We start from the raw sequence: 19,460 nt of genomic DNA, 5'->3' as shown, positions 1-19,460 counted from the left end.
CCCAGGTTTGATATTTAGGGCATCCGATATTAGAACAAAATGCACACCTACATCTAGATGGACTTCATGGTGACCTGTTCTCCAGAACCCCAAACTGAATGCCAACTGTGAGGCATTTTCTCAGGCTGGTTGGTTCTTGGAAACATTCCTCTTCAATTGCTTTTGGCATTGAAGACCTCCAAGGGCTGGCAATACCTGAATGAACACCCAGGGCCACCAACCTCACCATATAGTGAGTGGTCTGCCCAAGGCCATCCAGTCACTGTGAGGACCAGAGGCCAGGCCAGATCTCTCCTCTCCCTTGCTGTGGTGTCCTTCCTTTCTCCCTTTGCATATCAGGGCCACTCAGTGGGGGCTGGACTGACCACTAATCTTCTACGAAGGGCTTAGGCAACTCGGGAGGGTCAATGGGAGAGGCCCGCCACAGGCCATGGAGGTTGAGTGGGGGTCTGTCCCATTTATCATCGTGACTCAGCCACTGGATAATGACTCGTGATTAAAATGTCCCTTTCATTGGTGACGTAGGTCTGATGGGTGCAGTGCAGATTTTCTCTGGCTAAGGTTGGCCTTTCATCCCAGTTCGTAGGCCTTTCTTCTACTTCACTGCTCTCAGGTTAAGCAGTATTAATCTATTCCTAAACCTACTCTACTGTGCTGGGAGAGAGCTACGAGATTCCTTCTTTGGTTTAGTGAACTTGAGGACAAAAAACATTGCTTATGCCATTTTGATTACTTTTAAGTCTTAAGTGAGTGATGAAATACCAATGAACACATTTAAGGCTTCTTGAAGTACTTTTTTCCTTGCCCTTGAAATAACAGAGGCTGTTGTTCACAGCTCTGGTGTGGACAGTTCCATTTACAGCATTTGCTTCATCTGGAGTCAAATTAGGGACTGTAGGGAAAACAGTGTGCTCTTCTCACCTGTCCTGGCAGTAAATTTCCACGCAGTGCTCACGATGCTACCAAAGAACATTGTCTAAATGGTATGCAAAAGAAATAACAAATGTGGAGGCTGAAAAACATTCAAGTAAATTCTGTACTAGTACCTAAGAGACAAGACCAACTGGATGGGCTCCCTTTACTACCTCCCCCTCCCTTGCACGATCAGCATTAGTTTTTATTTGTTTAAAAAAAAAATTTCATTTAGAACAACAAAAAATTCAACTAATCAAATTTTCTTAAGGGGGAGGAAAATATAGGCAAAGCATGGGTGAAGAATGGGGAAACCCAGATGCACAAGCTCTGAAACCAACAGCTGGGCTTTAACATCTTGAAATAAATCTGTTTCCGGCAACCGAGGTTTCTGTTGTTCCCATTTAAATCCTGAATCACGTAAAACTCGACGACCACTTTATTTTTCAAAGTCAGAATCCTTGTTTAGGATACTTAAATCTCTATCTGATACATGTAAGGCTTAGGAGAAATTCTTTTCAATCCTGAGAAGCTAAATAAGAGAGTTGTATTAGGTGGTAGAGAGAAGGCACAAGGAAACTGGATTTGAGCAAAACCTGAAAATATTTAGATGAATGTTCTTGGGTCAATTAACTGACCACATTCTCAACTTATATGAGAAAAAAAATCATGTGGGATTTTTAAAAGTTGGATTTAACGCATAATTCAGCATTAGCACTAGGTCCTGTTTAGAAGAAATTAATCCAGATGGAAAACATTTGGCCACTAGGAAAACCAGAGTTTTGCTCAAAATGTAATCCTAACAGTAAATCAGAAGGTTGGCAGAATTTTCAGGATCCCATAAGGTTGTTCAGCGTGATGGCTTTCTCAACAGTGGTGGGAATGACACTGGAAGAAACAGACAAGACCCGTAACATAGAGGCACCTCTCCTTTTGAACTGGTAAACTCTAAAGCTCATTTTATTTTTCCCTTGACTCAAGTGATTTGCAAAACATTCAAAAAGTGAAAAAATCCTTTTCCCCCCTATAGTTTCTACTACAGAAACTATTGGTAATTTCTTACGTGCATACATTCATGTATGCGTCATGACATAGGATAAGCAAATTTCAGGGTTAGTGTGGCCAATCAAAATTAGTGTTGTACAAGGAACAGGGAGAGGCTGTTTCTCTCCAGGCTGGATCCAGTGAAGCCCCAGGACTCGTTTTACTGACTTGTCAGAAAGGGGTGAACTGGCAACCAGGGATCACGCCCAGCGCCAGGCGGAACGGACACACTATGGACGTTTCAGCTGATGTGCAACTTCCTCACGACTCTGATTTCAGTCAAAGTTAGTCAAGGTCACCTTGGGTGGCTGACTGTCTTCCCAGAAGTAAAATCTGAGGTGCGACTTCTCACCTGCCACAATCTGCATCATCCAGACTTTTTAAAAGGATCTGCTGCTTCTAAGCTGAACAACTTCTTTTGAGTTGGCTTCGAGGACGTCAGGGCTGTGTCTGTAGCCCAGCTCTGATGTGCATCTCTGTACAGTGTTCACTCCTGATTCAATACTGTTTTCTCCTTTGTTTCCCCTTTACTGAGCTCTTACTCATGCTATGCACATTTCACTGTGCTGCATGGTATGCAGCTCTGTAAAAACCTTCTGGGAAAAGGCAACGCCTAAACACACTGTAGCTAAGTTTTAGTAAAATCAGGATTAAAGTGAATCACGCTTACTATCACAGGCCAACTCAGGTCCAAGATCTCAGGGATTTAAACATGGAAACGCTTCTTGGCAAGTGTATATTCTCAGTACTCCGGAGGATAATACTCAACTTACAGAAATCTGAATTTCAATAGCTAAAAGTAAATTTAAGATGGATTCAAAGCGCCCCCAATGAATGTTTTTCCAGAAGCTTCTGAAAATCCAAAAGGTTCATTAAAAAATTGAATCATTCAGGTTTTTAAAAAAGTCTGTGTGGAGTGGTGCCTGGCCATGGTACATGATTAGCATACAGGATAACCAGAGGTGGAATCTTTATTTCACAAGTTTCAAGATACAGTACAAAACGAATCTGTACATCTCTCTATTAACAGGATTTGTTTACACAATTATATTACACTTCACCAGCCTTTATACTGAATTTAATTAAATACAAAATAAATTTACAAAAAGTCTACCATGGTGTTCTTTCCAATGTCAGTTTATGGTCTTTTAAAATGTCTCCTAAATATCAATAGTGGTTACACCTTGATCGTATCAAATGTTATGATTTTTTTTTAAATCAAAGAGAACAGTGTCATCTTATAATTCCAAACAGGAAAACTGGTGCTGTGAGATGACTCTACATATAACCAAGACATCCTTCTCGTGCACACACAGGCTTTTCACTTGTGCAAATCATTTTTACGTGGAATATTTTCAATCTTCTTGAAATACCAAGTGGAAGGAGAAATTTAGCTTCTTTTTACTACACATTTAAAAGTCAGGTAGTGCCTCAGACAGTACAGTATTCAGAAAGTTTGTATTTTCACTTATATCTGAGACCAATGACTGATGAAAAATACTTTCATGAAAATAGAAGTTCTTTTTCTTTATTTCTTGCACAGTGGTAGTCATAATATTGTATAACATATAATTAAATTCACTTTTAAAACAAACAGTAGCTGTTATTGGGGTAAATGTAGCCCATGCTGCTCTTCTTGGTAAGGGGGGTGTTTAACGGCTGAAAAACTTTTGTTTTGAAATGTGCATGTGAAATGTTAATCCAAACCTCTGAATAAGGTGTTTGCAGATGTAGCTAGACACTATAATACACATGCTACATACATGAAGACCTGTGGTCTTCATTTATAGGCTTGCATGCATACTTCCAAAACACTGGTTTGAAGAACATGAGGAGCAAAGAAAGGAGGTGAAAGAAAAAAAAAAGCTCATACAAAATTCTTGAGTTTCCTGGAGGCAACAGCAGCTCCTTAAATAAAGCAACAGATCATGGGCAGAAGTTTCTACAACTTCCCAGTGATAGAGAGATACAATGGCTTAGCAGTAAAACTCACAAATTAACCGCATATGCAGAAGGGGAACACATCCTCAAGAGTATTAGGATTAATGATCCGCAAGTTAATCTCCTTTAAGTGCTAAATCATTTTGGAAGAAAAGAAACCTTCTGATTTTTCTGTGCCATTGAATAGAAACTAAAAACAAGGTAAGCCTTACCCAGAAAACAGAAACAAAAGCTCCAAGAACAAAAAGGAAAACAAAACAAAACAGAAAACCAATAGCAAACCCCAAACACCAGTGCCACCTTCTTAGCAGAAAATAAAAAGCTAAAGAGTCTCCAGACTCTGGAACGGTTGGATAAGCAACAGACCTAACGCACAAGAGAACGGAAGCTGAGCAAAGGCCCTACTGCCGCTGCCCCAGAGGCAGGAAGACAGCCTCTCACAGGGACGGGGAGCGGGGCTACCTCGGAGAGGTGAAGCCTGAGCAAAGGCCCTACTGCCGCTGCCCCGAAGGCAGGAAGACAGCCTCTCACAGGGACGGGGAGAGCTGGGCTACCGCAGAGAGGTGAAGCCACACTCTACCTGCTAACTCTAAATCCTAACATTAAAACTCCTGAATCCTGGAGTTGGTTTAATGTCACTGACATTAACTAGCTTGAGTTACTGTCATTGTATTCAAATGGATGCCATTTGATTAGGTTAAGTATTGAGCGTTATTTTAGGAGAAACCCCGTTCCTATTTGTTTAGGTATCAGGTCCCTTGTACAGGCCGAGGAAGGGAGCCAAGGATTTCGAGACAAGTCTTTGAATGAAGTCACAGGAACTAAACTATTTTAGGTTTACCATTCAAACTGCCAGTAGCAAATGAGCCTGCGTGAAACAGGAGGTGGACAAAGGCCAACAGAAAAAAGATCGATTTGGAAGATGAATAAAAAGGACATGGGCAAGAGGTACGCCAACAGGAAGTCTGTCATCACCTGGAGAACAAGACCGGCTTTTCCCGTCTGCCTCGGGGTAGAGACCACTGTTGAAGAATTGTCTTTTTCCAAGTACTAAGAGGGAAGGAAAGATAAAGAGATAAGAATACTGCTAAAGGAGAAATTAGGTGGATGACAGAAAAACATAGAAGTTATTTGTTAAACGTTTAAATAAAATGAAACAGTTTCTTTGAAACGGAGAGTGGCTCTGACCGTGGATCATACTTATTTTGAAGGGTGGGGAGAAGAGGCAGGGGTGAAGACATGAACATCCTGTACCAAATGCAAGCGAATCTCTCACATAAGAGAGCCAACAGAAGTCTCAGTATTTACATGAGCTGCCCAAAGCGACATTACATTTCTGAGGGTAAAATGGCCTACCTTTCAGATGTGCATTTACACATGGTTCTCGCTGTGACCACCTCTTCAGGTTTAGAAGCAACTATCCAGGAGGAAAGTTTGCTCACCAGGTTTCTCATAATACTCTACACACACACACACACACACACACACACACACACACAAAAGCACACAACTTCACATTTAGAGCCCTCAGCTTCCTTACGGACTGATTAGACCTAGTTCTAAATACAATCCCCACTTCAAAAACCAAAGTTTTACAAGTCTACAGGTAAGGAACTCTTCAAGTTTTCTGGCACATGAGGGGTTATGAAAAGAGTATAAAGATTAATAGAAACAGACGGAGGTCAGCAAGCGCAGAAAGCCTGCTCAGACGCTAAACGGGCCTCAGATTGGATACAGGCTGGCGAACGCTGCCATCCAACTGTAAAAAGGAGTATGAGTTTGGCTGACGTGTTTCATTTGTGTATGTGATGTTCTCAGTGGTCTTTGCTGGTGCCGTGGTGGCTTTTCTCCGTATCCTTAAGCAGACAGTTCTGAAGTGTAACAGCCTGCTTTTCCTCCTGTTAACAGTGGGATGGCGATGAAACATGGTAGCTACGCAGGTGGTTGATTTTCTCCCATTACATCAAGCTGCAGAAATAAAAATCTGTCTGAACAAGGAGACTTTAGTAGCTTTCTTCAACCACTGATTTTAATGCATCTCTGACTCGCTAGAGTTTTAGTATTGTAATGGTAGTTTCTGTCTGCCATAGCCTGGCAAGGATATTTCACATTTAAAGAATTCAGGAGGGTGGTCTGTTCTTTTGCAGTAAGAAATGCAAAGTATTAATAAAATGAATCCTGGGAACAGAAGCGTTAACTTTTGGGAAAGTGTGTCTGTGATCCTGGTACCCCACCCAGAGTCGTTCAATATTGCTTTCTAATCCTCCCGTTCAGTCCAGCCTCTGGCTCCAGATAAAGGCTCTGCATACTTGTAACAAACAAGCAAATTACAGTGAGTAGGTGGGGCAAGTTCATGTGTTAGCTCAAGGAGTCAGTTCACAAAGTTTTCTATATACTCCACTCCATGGAAATGAAGTTCACATAAAACTCTTTAACAAGGCCTTTCAGTCTTTGAAGGAGAGAAGTATGGTATAAAGTATGACAATCAATCACCAATAATAAGAAACCGCCCAACCTTCCCTTTTAAAGGAACAAATACGCTGCATATGTATACTTGCACATGGACTGATCAAAGGTCCTTGGTTATCACAGTTCTGGAACACTTTGAGGACTTTTTTTTTTTCTTAACTTAAAAGGCAAGTTCTATTTTCAGACTTTCAAACATGTTAAGGTTAAATTTGCAACTAACTGGGTTTTCCTTTTTTCACTGATCAGTTCTAGTGTCAATGCATAAGACCTTCAAGACGGCTGACAGAACTTATGCACACTGAAAGAGTGACTGAAGGGACCCAAGACAGACAGCTGGACACAGCGGACATGACCACTGCGAGTGCCTTGCAAATGTTTCCGGGGTGAAAAAAGGGGGGCGGGGGAAGCCACTGAGAGCTGTTATTCCGTACGGCACTGAAACGGACATTCAACTTAGTTTAGGTAAGAGTTACTTATCCCTGAAAATAAAGGCATCAGATTCCAAGCAGCTTTAGGAATTTAACGCTTCCTTGTGCCTCTTCCAGGAGGTGGCGATCACTGATCCAAAGTCCTACACCGAATGCAAGCGTTCTCAGCAAACCCTTTCTTTGTCTGTCACCGTCGGGGGGGACATGGCGGGTTACTGCGGCGGCGGCTGCTCTGGGGGCCCCTCCTGCTGCGGTGGGGCCGGCCGTGGCCCCGGGGGCCTGGGGACAGGCATGTCCTGGTGCTGCCGCTGCCTGTAGGCGATCACTGTTCCCAACAGCAACGCGATGATGGTCATGAGGTAAAGGTCCCACTCGGGTCCCAAGAGCTGGTCCATATCAAGTTGGGTGAATATGTCTCGAATCTTAGTGAGAATAATATAAAAATCATTATGATCACTTAAACGTAAAGCTAGGAAAGTTACCTCACAAATTAGGAGATAAATACAGAATTTATTGAAACAATTGGTTTTAGTAATATTTTGCAATGTCTTTTTTAGAAAAAAGATTTTACTATAAAAACTACCACATGACCCAGCAGTTCCACTACTGGCTATTTATCTGAAAAAAACAAAAACACTTAATTCTGAAAAATACATGCAGTCCGATGTTCACAGCAGCATAATTCATAATTGCCAAGATATGGAAGCAACCTAAGGGCCCATCAACTGGTGAATGAAGATGTGGTGCATACACACAATGGAATATTATCACTCAGCCATAAAAAGAATGGCATTTTTCCATCTGTAGCAACGTGGATGGACTTGGAGGGCATTATGCTAAGTGAAGTGAGTCCGACAGAAAGACAAATGCTGTATGATATCACTGATATGTGGTATCTGAAAAATTTACAAACTAGTGAATACAACAAAAAAGAAGCAGACTCAGATATAGAGAACAAAGTAGTGGTTACCAGCAGGGAGAAGGAGTGGGAGGGGCGATACAGAGGTCCGGGATGAAGAGACACAGACTGTTACGTACAACATAAGCTACGACACGGAGAACATAGCCACTAATGTCTAATAACCATACGTGGAGTGCAATCTATAAAAATGATGAATCACTGTATTGTATATGTAACTCTAGAGTGCTGCACATCAAATGTACTTCAGTAAGAAATAAACTAAAAATTAAACCCCGCCAGACTTTAACACAGTAAACAATCTAATAAAATTAAGGACTAGACAAAACAATCAGTTCAACTGAAGAAATGAAAAGTACTTGGGTTTGATCTCTGGGGCAGAAAGACCCCCTGGAGAAAGGTACAGCAACCCACTCCAGTATTCCTGCCTGGAGAATTCCATGGACAGAGGAGCCTGGCGGCTACAGTCCATGGGGTGGCAAGGAGTCGGACAGGACCAAGTGACTAAACAACAACAAAGTATCTTACAGGACTCCTTCCGGTCAGTAACAACGCGCTAATTTCCAACCATTTTCACAGGAAATATCTGAAACAAACACTAGGAACGAGGACGGGGCTGGGGAAGCAGTGTATGGGCACAACTATAACCTGTTTCCAGTGATGACTCACTCGCTACCAAAACGCTTTCTTCTAATGACGGCAGGGCTATTTTACTACGGTCGCCCGTTTATTGTAACTGAAGGTGTTAGTTCTGTATGTTTCATATGAATCATAGTTAGATTCATGTTTAACAGCTGCACAAATGATTTTAGTTAGGATTTAACTGTAATTGACTGCTAAAACTGAACTTTAAAATTATGTTCTTTGTATATCATATTTTAATGTTGCTTAAGTTATTCCTGGTATTTTCTGACTGCTACTTACCCACCAAGAAGAAAGGAAATATGGGGCATAATCCTTTATGTTTAAATAAAACTACATTTAAAAGGTCCCCACAATATACATTTGTAGGTATAGAATCTAATTTTTTCTGGAAAAAAATTATAAGAAACTAATAGTTTCCTGGGGTAGGACCTACAAGAGGAGACTGTTTTTCTGTACTGTTTGACTTTCTTACCATCAGTACTTCTTACTCCTTTCACAGGGAAGGTGGGAGAATATCCAAGTGGTAAGATTATGGGGCATCTGATTGTTTTCCTATACCTTATTCCTTATTTAGGAGTAAGTTCCTAAAACACAACTTATTATGGAGTATTACACAACCAAATCCTAGACTGTGCTCAATACTGATAATTAGGTAAACATGGATAATAATGTAATACACATTTAATCAATAGTTTAGTTGAAATAGTCCTGAGAGAGTAAGAGCTGGTGGCCACACTGTTAGCTTTTCAGTGAAAGGAACAAAGGTCCTTTGAGTTACTGATAGCAGAGCGCACAGTGTACCCTGGATCCTGCTACCAAACAATCCTACGTTGATTATAAGTGTATAAGCAGAGGACAGGACAGACGCCAGCACCTTCAGCCCTCAGGAGCCCAATAGGTGGAGAACCTTGGTGCATCGCTAGGATTGCAAAACGAATTTCGTCTTCTGGATGCTGAAGCCTAAGGCCTCAATCTACACATGTTAACACTGAGTGAAGCCCCTTCTGGAATCTAACGGTGAAAGGGTGCATCAACTCGTCCTGAAAGATGCCAACAAAAGGTTGACATCATCCCTTTCTGGCCTGGAGTGAATTAAAGTTAAACAGCCCTTCTTTCTGCATACCTTTTAGGACTTTCAGAGTTAAATGCTGCACCAGTGAATCTGTTATGAGGAATGACAGGTACTGTAAGCAAAACAGACACCTGGAGAGCCCTAGAGCCCTGTGTTGGAAACTAAGCTGGTAGTTGTGAAGAGAATGGGTAACCCACCCACCTCCTAGCAAGGATCTACCGTTGAGCACATTTAAATAATTCTAGGTATTTTTAGAAAACACTTCCGGTGCTGTTTTTAACATGTTTCACTAGCAGAAGAATCTGAAGTACAATAGCCTGGGCAGGCTCTCAGGTTCCACTTCTTTCCATGTTTTAAATTCTCTTTTTAAGTGCTTGGTCTGAGTCACTGCTAGGCAGTCATCTGAGTAAATGGTTTTGAACTTAGTTAACTACTATTTCAAGTTGTCATGGGTTAGTCTCAGATTCCCCTAACCAGAAAACATCTGCACCAATGAAATGCACTAGCAATGGGCATACATGCATGCACGGTCACTCAGTCGTGTCTGACTCTGCGACCCCATGGACTGGAGCCCGCCAGGCTCCTCTGTCCATGGATGTCCCAGGCAAGAATTCTGGTGTGGGCTGCCACTTCCTATTCCAAGGGATCTTCCCGACCCAAGGTTTGAACCCGCGTCTCTGGTGTCTCCTGCATCGGCAGGCGGGCTCTTCACTGGTGTACCGCCTGGGATGCCCTTTAGCACCGGGGACCCGTCAGGCGCCCCTGGCACCTGTAAATGCTCTGCGGCACCCTCGTCCCTCACCCGACGAGGTCCCTCTACCCAGGAAGAAGGGCAAAGACCAGTCACTTACTCTCCTCTCCCCCAACTGAGCAAAACCAAACCTGTGGGTTGAGGTTATAGCATGTGTATTTTCATTAGGAGAGTTGTGGACCACTTACATTTGTTTCCCGTATGTACTGCAAGAAATAGACAACGCCCAACTTGCAGAGTGCCAGGAAGACTGGTACTTGAGCATCTGGGCTGGCTTCGGCTGCCATGTCATAAAAACGCTTTGCAAGGTGAATATCCTATAACAGAGGTAATAAGCCAAGATTCATTTCTTGTTAAAATAAAAATAATTACTATTTACATGTTCGGAAAGTTTATTTTACCTTTCAAGTTTCATTTTAAAATTTCCCTTATTCAAAGAAAGAACTCAAGCTTTAATTAGGGAGAATTTCTTTTAATTATCTAACTGCTTGCTTTTGAAGAATCTAATGGAAACAATTTGAAAGGTCACCTGTGTGTCCCTGACCTGACACCCCCTTGCTGGACACAGTTATATGTGAGGTCTCTGCAGAACACTGTTAACCCGGAGACTTCTGGGGTGACCTGTAGGTCTCAAGTAATTTTTTCCTACTTATAAACCAGTCAGCGTAAGGAATTTCTGGTTTCTGTCTGGAGTAGAGATCTTTATACTGGGGTGGACATACTCAAAAAAGTTTTCTAAGGGGTGGTAGGGGTTTCTCAATCCTCTTTTTCCCTGTCTTAGATGTATTTCTGTAAAGGGAGAAACAAATTATTACTAACTGTGGCCCAGATGAGGGCGCTCTGCCTTCAGATAAATGGTAGAATGGGATGGTGTGAGTTGCAAAAATCTCATTTAACAACCTCACTTCTCTCATGCCCTGAGTATTGTCAAAGAATACTAAATTCGTAGGTAAGAATTCCATGACACGGCAAAGAAAGGCTAAACACTAAGACTGACTTTTTCTGCACAGTTAAATAGAAGCAGTTACTTCCGGCTCTTCTCTGTACTTGTCCCCAGGCAAGTCATTAGTTAAAAAGAAGAGAGCATCAAACAAAAGTGACAGGATGGTGAGTGTCTTTGATTTTTTTAAAAAAGTAACACATTTTACTTGCACTGTCATATTTTTCAAGATCACACATCAAACTTTATGTGATCCATGGCCTGTGTGTGGATGATTCGATAGAGAAATTAAATCTTATCAATCAAATCCTGAATTATTTATTCCAATTATCACCAATCCTCATCTTAATTTAATACTTAAATTTTTCTATCTATATTGCATGCTGGATTGGTTAGTTTTTAGAGTATGAATATGTCATTTATTTAAAAAACAGAAAACAAATAAGAAAAGGTGATCATAACGCCTTATTAAAACTAATGGAACTCCTTAAAAAATTAGGAATAAAACCACCACATGACCCAGCAATCCCACTCTTATACATATACCCTGAGGAAACCAAAATTGAAAAAGACACACGTACTCCAATGTTCACTGCAGCACTGTTTACAATAGCTAGAACATGGAAGCAACCTAGACGCCCATAGACAGATAAATGGATAAAGAAGTTGTGGTACATATACACAATGGAACATTACTCAGCCATAAAAAGGAACACATTTGAGTCAGTTCTAATGGGGTGGATGAGCCTAGAGCCTATTATACAGAGTGAAGCAAGTCAGAAAGAGAAAGATAAATACTGTATATACTAATGCATAGATATGGGATCTAGAAAGATGGTACTGAAGAATTTATTTGCAGGGCAGCAATGGAGAAACAGACATAGAGTACAGACTTATGGATAAGAGGAGAGGGGAGGAGAGGGTGAGATGTATGACCAGAGTAACATGGAAAGTTACATTACTATATATAAGATAGATAGCCAATGGGAATTTGTTTTATGTCTCAGGGAACTCAAACAGGGCTCTGTACCAACCTATGGGGTGGGATGGGAAGGGGGATGGGAGGGAGGTTCAGGAGGGAGGGGGCGTATGTGTACCTATGGCTGATTCATGTTGAGGTTTAACTGAAAACAACAAAATTCTTGTAAAGCAATTATCCTTCAATTAAAAATAAATAAATTAAAAAAAATTATGGATACCAGCAGTCTCTCCCCTAACTCTAATCAAAGGAATACTATGCATTTCATTAGTCTTTATTCGTAAGAATTTGCATAAGCTTTGTATAACATTACAAATTAAATTTGTATAACATTACAAATTATGACACGAAAAGCACTGATTTTCTTGTTGTACAGCTTATTATACAGATTTTTTTAAAAATTAAGAGTTTCATCACTTTAATTCTGATTGTCTTTGCAAATTATTACTAAATGTGTAAAAACCACAACTTATGTGTGATCTTTTTAGGCATCAAGCCCATTAATTTTATTTGAATTAACAAAGTCAGGCCCTCTGATAGAAACCGAGTCGGATTTGGCCGACTGGTATGACAGGGCAAGGAGGCTTCAGCAGCTGTGCTATTCAGCAGACTGTCCACGAACTGAACGCACAGCCTGCAGCTCCGGATTCTTGATAAAACTATATTCAACATCTAATGTTCATATAAATGTATCAAAACTTACACACTGGAAATAAAATACTCAAATTCAATAAAATAAGCACTTTGACAAAAAAGCAGTGCATTAACAAAGTGAAATGAACCACCTTCTTTTAAGCACAAAAGGTCTCTAGGAGACTGAATGAGTAAGGAGTATCATTAGCTCCTTATCAGCCCTGGGAAAGCCTTTCAGATGTGACTCCCAGAAACTGAGAAAGCGTGAGTCCAGTGGCCAGGGAACACCTCTTTTTGCAAGTCTCTAGTTTCTAATTTGTTGTTTTCAACAGAACTGAAGGGGGGACCTACCCAAGTTATCCAGTGATGGATCATTAGAAATAACTTCGATGACAGATTAATCTGATTTTTGGCATATGTTACAGACTAAGTGTTTGCATTATCCCAATATTTATATGTGAAACTCTATGCCCTAAGGTATGAAGAAGTGAGGGCTTTGAGAGGTTATCGGGGTTGGGTGAGGTCCTAAGAGGACAGCACTCATGACCGGAATTAACGTCCTCATCAGAATCCTCAAGGAGCTTGCTGCTTCTTTCTCCCTCTTTCCTCATGAGAGGCCACAGAGAGGAGAGGGCCTTCACCAGACACCAAACCTGCAGGCACCCTGGCCTTCAACTTCGCAGCCTCCAGAAATGGGAGAATAAACGCCTGCTGCTTAAGCCACTGCTCTGTGGCACTGTTTCAGAGCCCACACTGACCCAGACAGCACAGCACTCTAAAGCCATTTAAAGAGCCAATAACCTTGCTACGGAATTCTTCCCATTCCCATGTACTTACTTATGTGAACGAGGTTCCACTCATATATTTATAAAACAGAAAATAGAATGCTAAATCTATTCTACAATACTTACAATAATTTTTTAAAATGCTCTATTCATCTCAAAGATGCATTAGAGAAAGTAAAATTTTATAAAATCATGAATTTGATGAGATCAACAGTATATTCATAATTGACTATAATAATATACCCATAATATTTCTTAAAACAGCCTATAATCACAGGAAATAAAATTCAAATTCGAATTTACATACTTTTTGTTTTAGATAAGCATGACAGAGTGATCAGTATATTACACTGGTATATAACTTTTAGGAATAATGGACTAAAATATAAATTCAGGGAGAAAAGTAAAGGATACAATTTTTATTAACAAATTTGCCATGCTTTTTTTAAAAAGTTAATAATGAGGGTATCAAATTATTTTGGGATTTAAAGTAATTTAGTCATTCCATTTATAAAAATTTTAGTGTTTAAAATAGCTAGAACTTAGACTCTTTGAAACTTAAGAGAAATTTTAAATGTCAAATTAAAAATGTGTAAGAGGATACGTTTCTCAAAGTTATTTTAACACAGGTAGAAACTTGCATGACCACGGGTCTAAAGGATGACTTCAGTAGGAAGGTGTAGGAGTGAGAATAAGTTCAGCAGTAGCAAACACTTTAATTCATTTCAAAGTAATTTAGAAATGACAGAATTTGGCTGTTGATGGACAGTTTCTCAAACAGGAGTTAACAGCAGAGGCAGCGATGGTTTTCCACTTTTATGGATCTGTCTTTGGCCTAACACCCTAAATAGCGTACACACGTATGCTTGAGGGTGAGAGAGGTGGAGGGTACTCTTTCGAAATACTACAAGACTGGCTTCTAACTTAGCACCTAAAACATGAGCACACTCCAAAGGAAGCCTATTTCCTATAAAAACGAAGATGCTTTCCCCCAAATCAAAACGGCAGCACGCATACATCTGAAGTCACGCCCACCTGTTTAATGCCCAGTCCTTTCTCATGCATGTAGCCCAGGTTAAACATGGCCTGTGCGCTGTGCTGCTGCTCAGATGCGAGACGATAGTGGATAAACGCAGTCTCATAATCCACATCCGTGCCGAAGCCATAGAAGTGGTAGTCTCCAAGCTTGATTCTAGCCACAGTATAGCCTGAAATAGCGGTTAAATGTAAAACTGCCAATCAGAAACTGTGTTTAAAGTAGATGAAACTCTTATTTCTCCTCCTGCTAACACGCTTCCATAAAACAGAATGTTCATTTGTAACACAGCGTGCACGTGCGCACTCAGTCATGCCCAGCTCTTTGCGACCCCATGGACTGTAAACTGCCAGCCTCCTCGGTCCATGGGATGTTCCAGGCAAGAATACTGGAGTGGGTTGCCAGTTCCTGCTCTAGGGGATCTTCCCAACCCAAGGACAGAACGCGAGTCTCCTGAATTGGCAGGTGGGTTCTTTCTCACTAGCGCCACCTGGGAAGTCCATCTTCTAACACACAAACTTTATAGCAATTTCTTCAGCCAAGCTACAAATTCAGTAAAAAATTAAAATCAGAAGAGTTGCCCTTCTGAAGAAGGCTTTTTAATAGTCAGGGAGAGGCAAAACAAAGTGGGTGTAATCTCTATTTCACTAACAATACTCTTCAAATGATCACTGTATTCTATTGTGTCATCTAACATTTTATATAGTTCAACTGGAGCAAAGATGGGCAGATAACGTTGGGAGTAGTATGCATGAGAAAGAAATAGTCAAACAAAAAAGAGTGGGGAAAGGCTGAAATCTTACGTTTTACACCTATATTCTATTACACATTTTATTCAATTGTCATTTTACACAACACACTAGACTCAAACTAAAAATCAGAGTAAAGCATAGAATGATATAAATGTCCAGTACAAAGATCCTGCATTTCAATTTAAAAACCCTGGGATTAGAACTCATTCTAAGAATGAATACCAATCAGGCAAACAAGTTAAGCAACAGTATCTCTGTTTAAAGTCACGAATGAATCCTTATTATGGAAGATAAAAACAAAGATACAATAAAGAAAGGCCCCCAGGTTAAACTCTTATTCTAGAACTAACCAACCACTCACCTTGTGAGGCGGCCCGGTTCCAGTGAAGCAAAGCTCTGGGATAAGTTTCATTCTCACCTACAATGGTCGCTTCTCCTGCAAGGAAAATGAAACACAAACCAGGCGTTTAAGCAAAGGCACTAGAGTTTTAGGCTTCATCTGCAAACCAGGGTGGATACATGCAGCATAATTTAAATAAGAAATGGGATACAAAATATTAAATGAAAAAATTATTGACATTAAATGAGTATGGGAATAAAATACTGAGTTCAAAGGAACCATTGCATTCAGGACAATACTACTTCCCGAGGCATGTTCTGACCACGGAATTAATAATGAGACTAATTACTGAACCACTCAGTTCAGTCGCTTAGTCGTGTGTGACTCTTTGCGACCCCATGGACTGCAACACGCCAGGCTTCCCTATCTATCACCAGCTCCTGGAGTTTAATCAAACTCATGTCCATCAAGTCAGTGATGCTATCCAACCATCTCATCCTCTGTCATCCCCTTCTCCTCCTGCCTTCAACCTTTCCCAGCATCAGGGTCTTTTCAAATGAGTCAGTTCTTAGCATCAGGTAGCCAAAGTATTGGAGTTTCAGCTTCAACATCAGTCATTCCAATGAACATTCAGGACTGAATTCCTTTAGGATTGACTGGTTGGATCTCCACACAGTCCAAGGGACTCTCAAGAGTCTTCTCTAACACCACAGTTCAAAAGCATCAATTCTTCGGTGCCCAGCTTTTTTTATAGTCCAACTCTCACATCCATGTGTGACTACTGGAAAAACCATAGCTTTGACTAGATGGACCTTTGTCGGCAAAGTAATGTCTCTGCTTTTTAATATGCTGTCTAGGGCTGCCATCTATGGGGTCGCACAGAGTCGGACATGACTGAAGCAACTTAGCAGTAGCAGTAGCAGCTAGGTTGGTCATAGCTTTTCTTTCAAAGAGCAAGCCTCTTTTAATTTCATGGCTGCAATCACCATCTGCAGTGATTTCAGAGTCCAAAAAAATAAAGTCTGTCATGGTTTCCATTGTTTCCCCATCTATTTGCCATGAAGTGATGGGACCAGATGCCATGATCTTAGTTTTCTGAATGTTGAGCCAGTTTTTTCACTTTCATCAAGAGGCTCTTTAGTACTTCGCTTTCTGCCATAAGGGTGGTGTCTTCTGCATATCTGAGGTTACTGATATTTCTCCCTGCAATCTTGATTCCAGCTTGTGCTTCATTCAGTCTGACATTTCACACTGAACCACTAGGAATCTATATGCCACTGGAAAAACAATATTTTTATATTTGCTGTAGTTTGAAAAATGTATTTAACTGAAAGCAGTTAATTTTATGATCAATGTTGGATCTATTTCTAGTGTCAACTCCATAAAACTCACTTTGATGGCTTAGAGATCTGAGGTAAAATAACTTGAGCATGTGGGCTGTTCAGTTCAATAAAGAAATATCTTTGTGGCTTTTCTGTTTAAACAAGTTAACTTGATGTCTTAAATTGATGCTTGTGAACTGTGGTGTTGGAGAAGACTCTTGAGTGTCCCTTGGACAGCAAGGAGATCCAACTAGTCCATCCTAAAGGAGATCAGTCCTGGGTGTTCATTGGAAGGACTGATGTTGAAGCTGAAACTCCAATACTTTGGCCACCTCATGCGGAGAACTGATTCACTGGAAAAGACCCTGACGCTGGGAAAGATTAAGGCGGGAGGAGAAGGGGATGACACAGAGGATGAGATGGTTGGATGGCATCACCGACTCAATGGGCATGAGTCTGAGTGAACTCCGGGAGTTGGTGATGGACAGGGAGGCCTGGCGTGCTGCGATTCATGGGGTCGCAGAGAGTCGGACACGACTGAGCGACTGAACTGAACCTGACGTGCACCCTGTGTTCCAACACCCAGGCAGGACGGGAGTGGGCCTTACTCTGGTCGAGGATGAAGGCTGCGTTGCTCTGTGCCACCTCGTAGCCCTGCTCGGCCAGCAGGAGGTACTGGATCACGGCGGCGTTGTAGTCCCCGTCCTTGTAGCTGTTGTAAGCAGTCATGAGCCGCTCAGACCACCGGCCCCGTTCACAGACATTCTTAAACAACTGTGAGAACAGGAAAAAAGAGAGGTGTGTCAGAAATCATTTTTTGCACGTTGGCTACAAGCAATTGTTAAGCTTGCTGTCTGAATCTCTGGCAGTTTTATTAAAAAAAAAAAAAAATATATATATATAAATCTGGGATACTAATTTGAACAGTAACTCACTCACTCCTCCTGTGAGGGGCCACCCTCTTATGCGGTAAGTTCCAGTAACAGCTCCACTTTACGAGGAAGGAAACTGAGGCATAGAGAGGTTTAGAAACTGTGTGTGCATGCTCAGTCCTGTCCACCTCTTTGCAACCCTGGGGACAGTAGCCCGCCAGGCTCCTCTGTCCATGGGATTCTCCAGGCAAGAATGCTGGAGTGGGTTGCCATCACCTTCTCCAGGGGACCTTCCCAACCCAGGGACTGGACTCACGTCTTGCATTGGCAGGTGGATTCTTTACCACTGTGTCACCTGGGAAGCCCTGAGAAACTGTGCTAAGCGTTGAACAATGTTCCTCTGACGTGCCAATCATGAGAAAGCTAAAGAGGAAAGGCTCCAGCTGGGAGATATCAGCATTCCCCCTGCAACATTCATTTAACATATACTTTTTGATGCTATGTCTCAGATACTGTCTGAGGTGCCAGAGAGACCGCAGACAATAATATCCGCTCTTATGAAGGCTAATTCCAGGGGGACAGACAAACTGAATCAGTAAGTGCGACAGTCAGAGCCTTCCCTCATTGTCTCAGTGCCAGTCGACGGAGTCTGTCTCTACTCTAGAAGAAACCATACGAAGAGAACCAGAATCAGAACCGCAGACTCTCCTCCCGGGCGAGCGCAGAAGAGCCCTCACCTCCACCGCAGTGTGACACGATCGCATGACTCCAGTGCCGCTGGCATGCATCTGAGCCAGGTTGTAGAAAGCCAAGATATGGCCTCCCTGCGAAGCTAGGTTAAAATACTTCAAGGCTTGTTTGTAATCCCTCTTGACTCCAATGCCGTCTGTAAGGAAAATCACATGAGAGGTCAGGAACAGTGTTAAGTGAGGTTTAGCTAAAGCATCAGAGAAGCCCTACCTAGGAATAAAACTAAATGAAACTCAGAATTCTTACTCCAGAATGATATGAATCTTATTAACATAGATTTGCACATTAATACAGATTAATACATTCTACAGGGCAATACAAGATGTACACAAATTATTGACTTGGAAGGACATTCATCAGATAGAAACTCAATAGCTCTCACTTCCACATCACAGTGACATCTAGAGGAAAACAGGGAATTTAGATGTGGAGTATCCATCATTACTTACTATAGTACATGGAGCCAAGCTGCAGCTGCCCATCCACCCAGCCTTGTTCAGCAGCTTTCTGGAAATACTTCAGTGCCAAATCATAATTCTGGAGAAAAAGAGGTCACATGATCACACGATGAGAAGGCTCGAAAGGCTGACATATTCTGAAGTCAGGAGATTCATTCATAAAAAGAATTCACAAAGCACACAATATTCCTGAAGTCATTAAAAGACCTTCTTTTTAATAATACACAGATGGTAATATTTTTTCAGTCATGGTGGATTAACATTTAAGACCGTGCAGAAAAACAAATACATTATTTTGTGAAACAACTTGTATGTCTGCTCTCAGAAAACATAAAACAACACTACTAAAACAGCAGACCAAAAATTAAGAAACAGTCACAGCTTTTCTATTAATCAACAAACCCTTTTAAAC

The 19,460-nt window shown here is 41.3% G+C and overlaps 1 protein-coding gene across 1 annotated transcript in view; it reads right to left on the bottom strand.

Annotated features, from left to right (window-relative positions):
* Positions 1-2,909: 2,909 nt before the first annotated feature.
* The window catches only part of SEL1L (SEL1L adaptor subunit of SYVN1 ubiquitin ligase), a 64,550-nt gene continuing 47,999 nt past the window's right edge, over positions 2,910-19,460 (bottom strand). Inside the window, exons 15-21 of the mRNA XM_086319349.1 lie at positions 19,040-19,127; positions 18,578-18,726; positions 17,577-17,742; positions 15,668-15,742; positions 14,554-14,726; positions 10,370-10,498; positions 2,910-7,216 (exon numbers count right to left, since the gene is read on the bottom strand). Coding sequence (XP_086175475.1) covers positions 7,007-7,216; positions 10,370-10,498; positions 14,554-14,726; positions 15,668-15,742; positions 17,577-17,742; positions 18,578-18,726; positions 19,040-19,127 — 990 coding nt within the window. The 3' untranslated portion in view covers positions 2,910-7,006. The remainder of the gene's footprint in view (positions 7,217-10,369; positions 10,499-14,553; positions 14,727-15,667; positions 15,743-17,576; positions 17,743-18,577; positions 18,727-19,039; positions 19,128-19,460) is intronic.

Source organism: Bos grunniens, chromosome 10 (assembly GCF_055505025.1).
Source record: "Bos grunniens cultivar Pamir isolate PY7600 chromosome 10, Bosgru_T2T1.0, whole genome shotgun sequence".
Taxonomy (NCBI): Eukaryota; Metazoa; Chordata; class Mammalia; order Artiodactyla; family Bovidae; genus Bos; species Bos grunniens.
The sequence above is the reverse complement of the archived record's forward strand: the minus strand, read 5'-3'. Positions and strand labels throughout refer to the sequence as shown.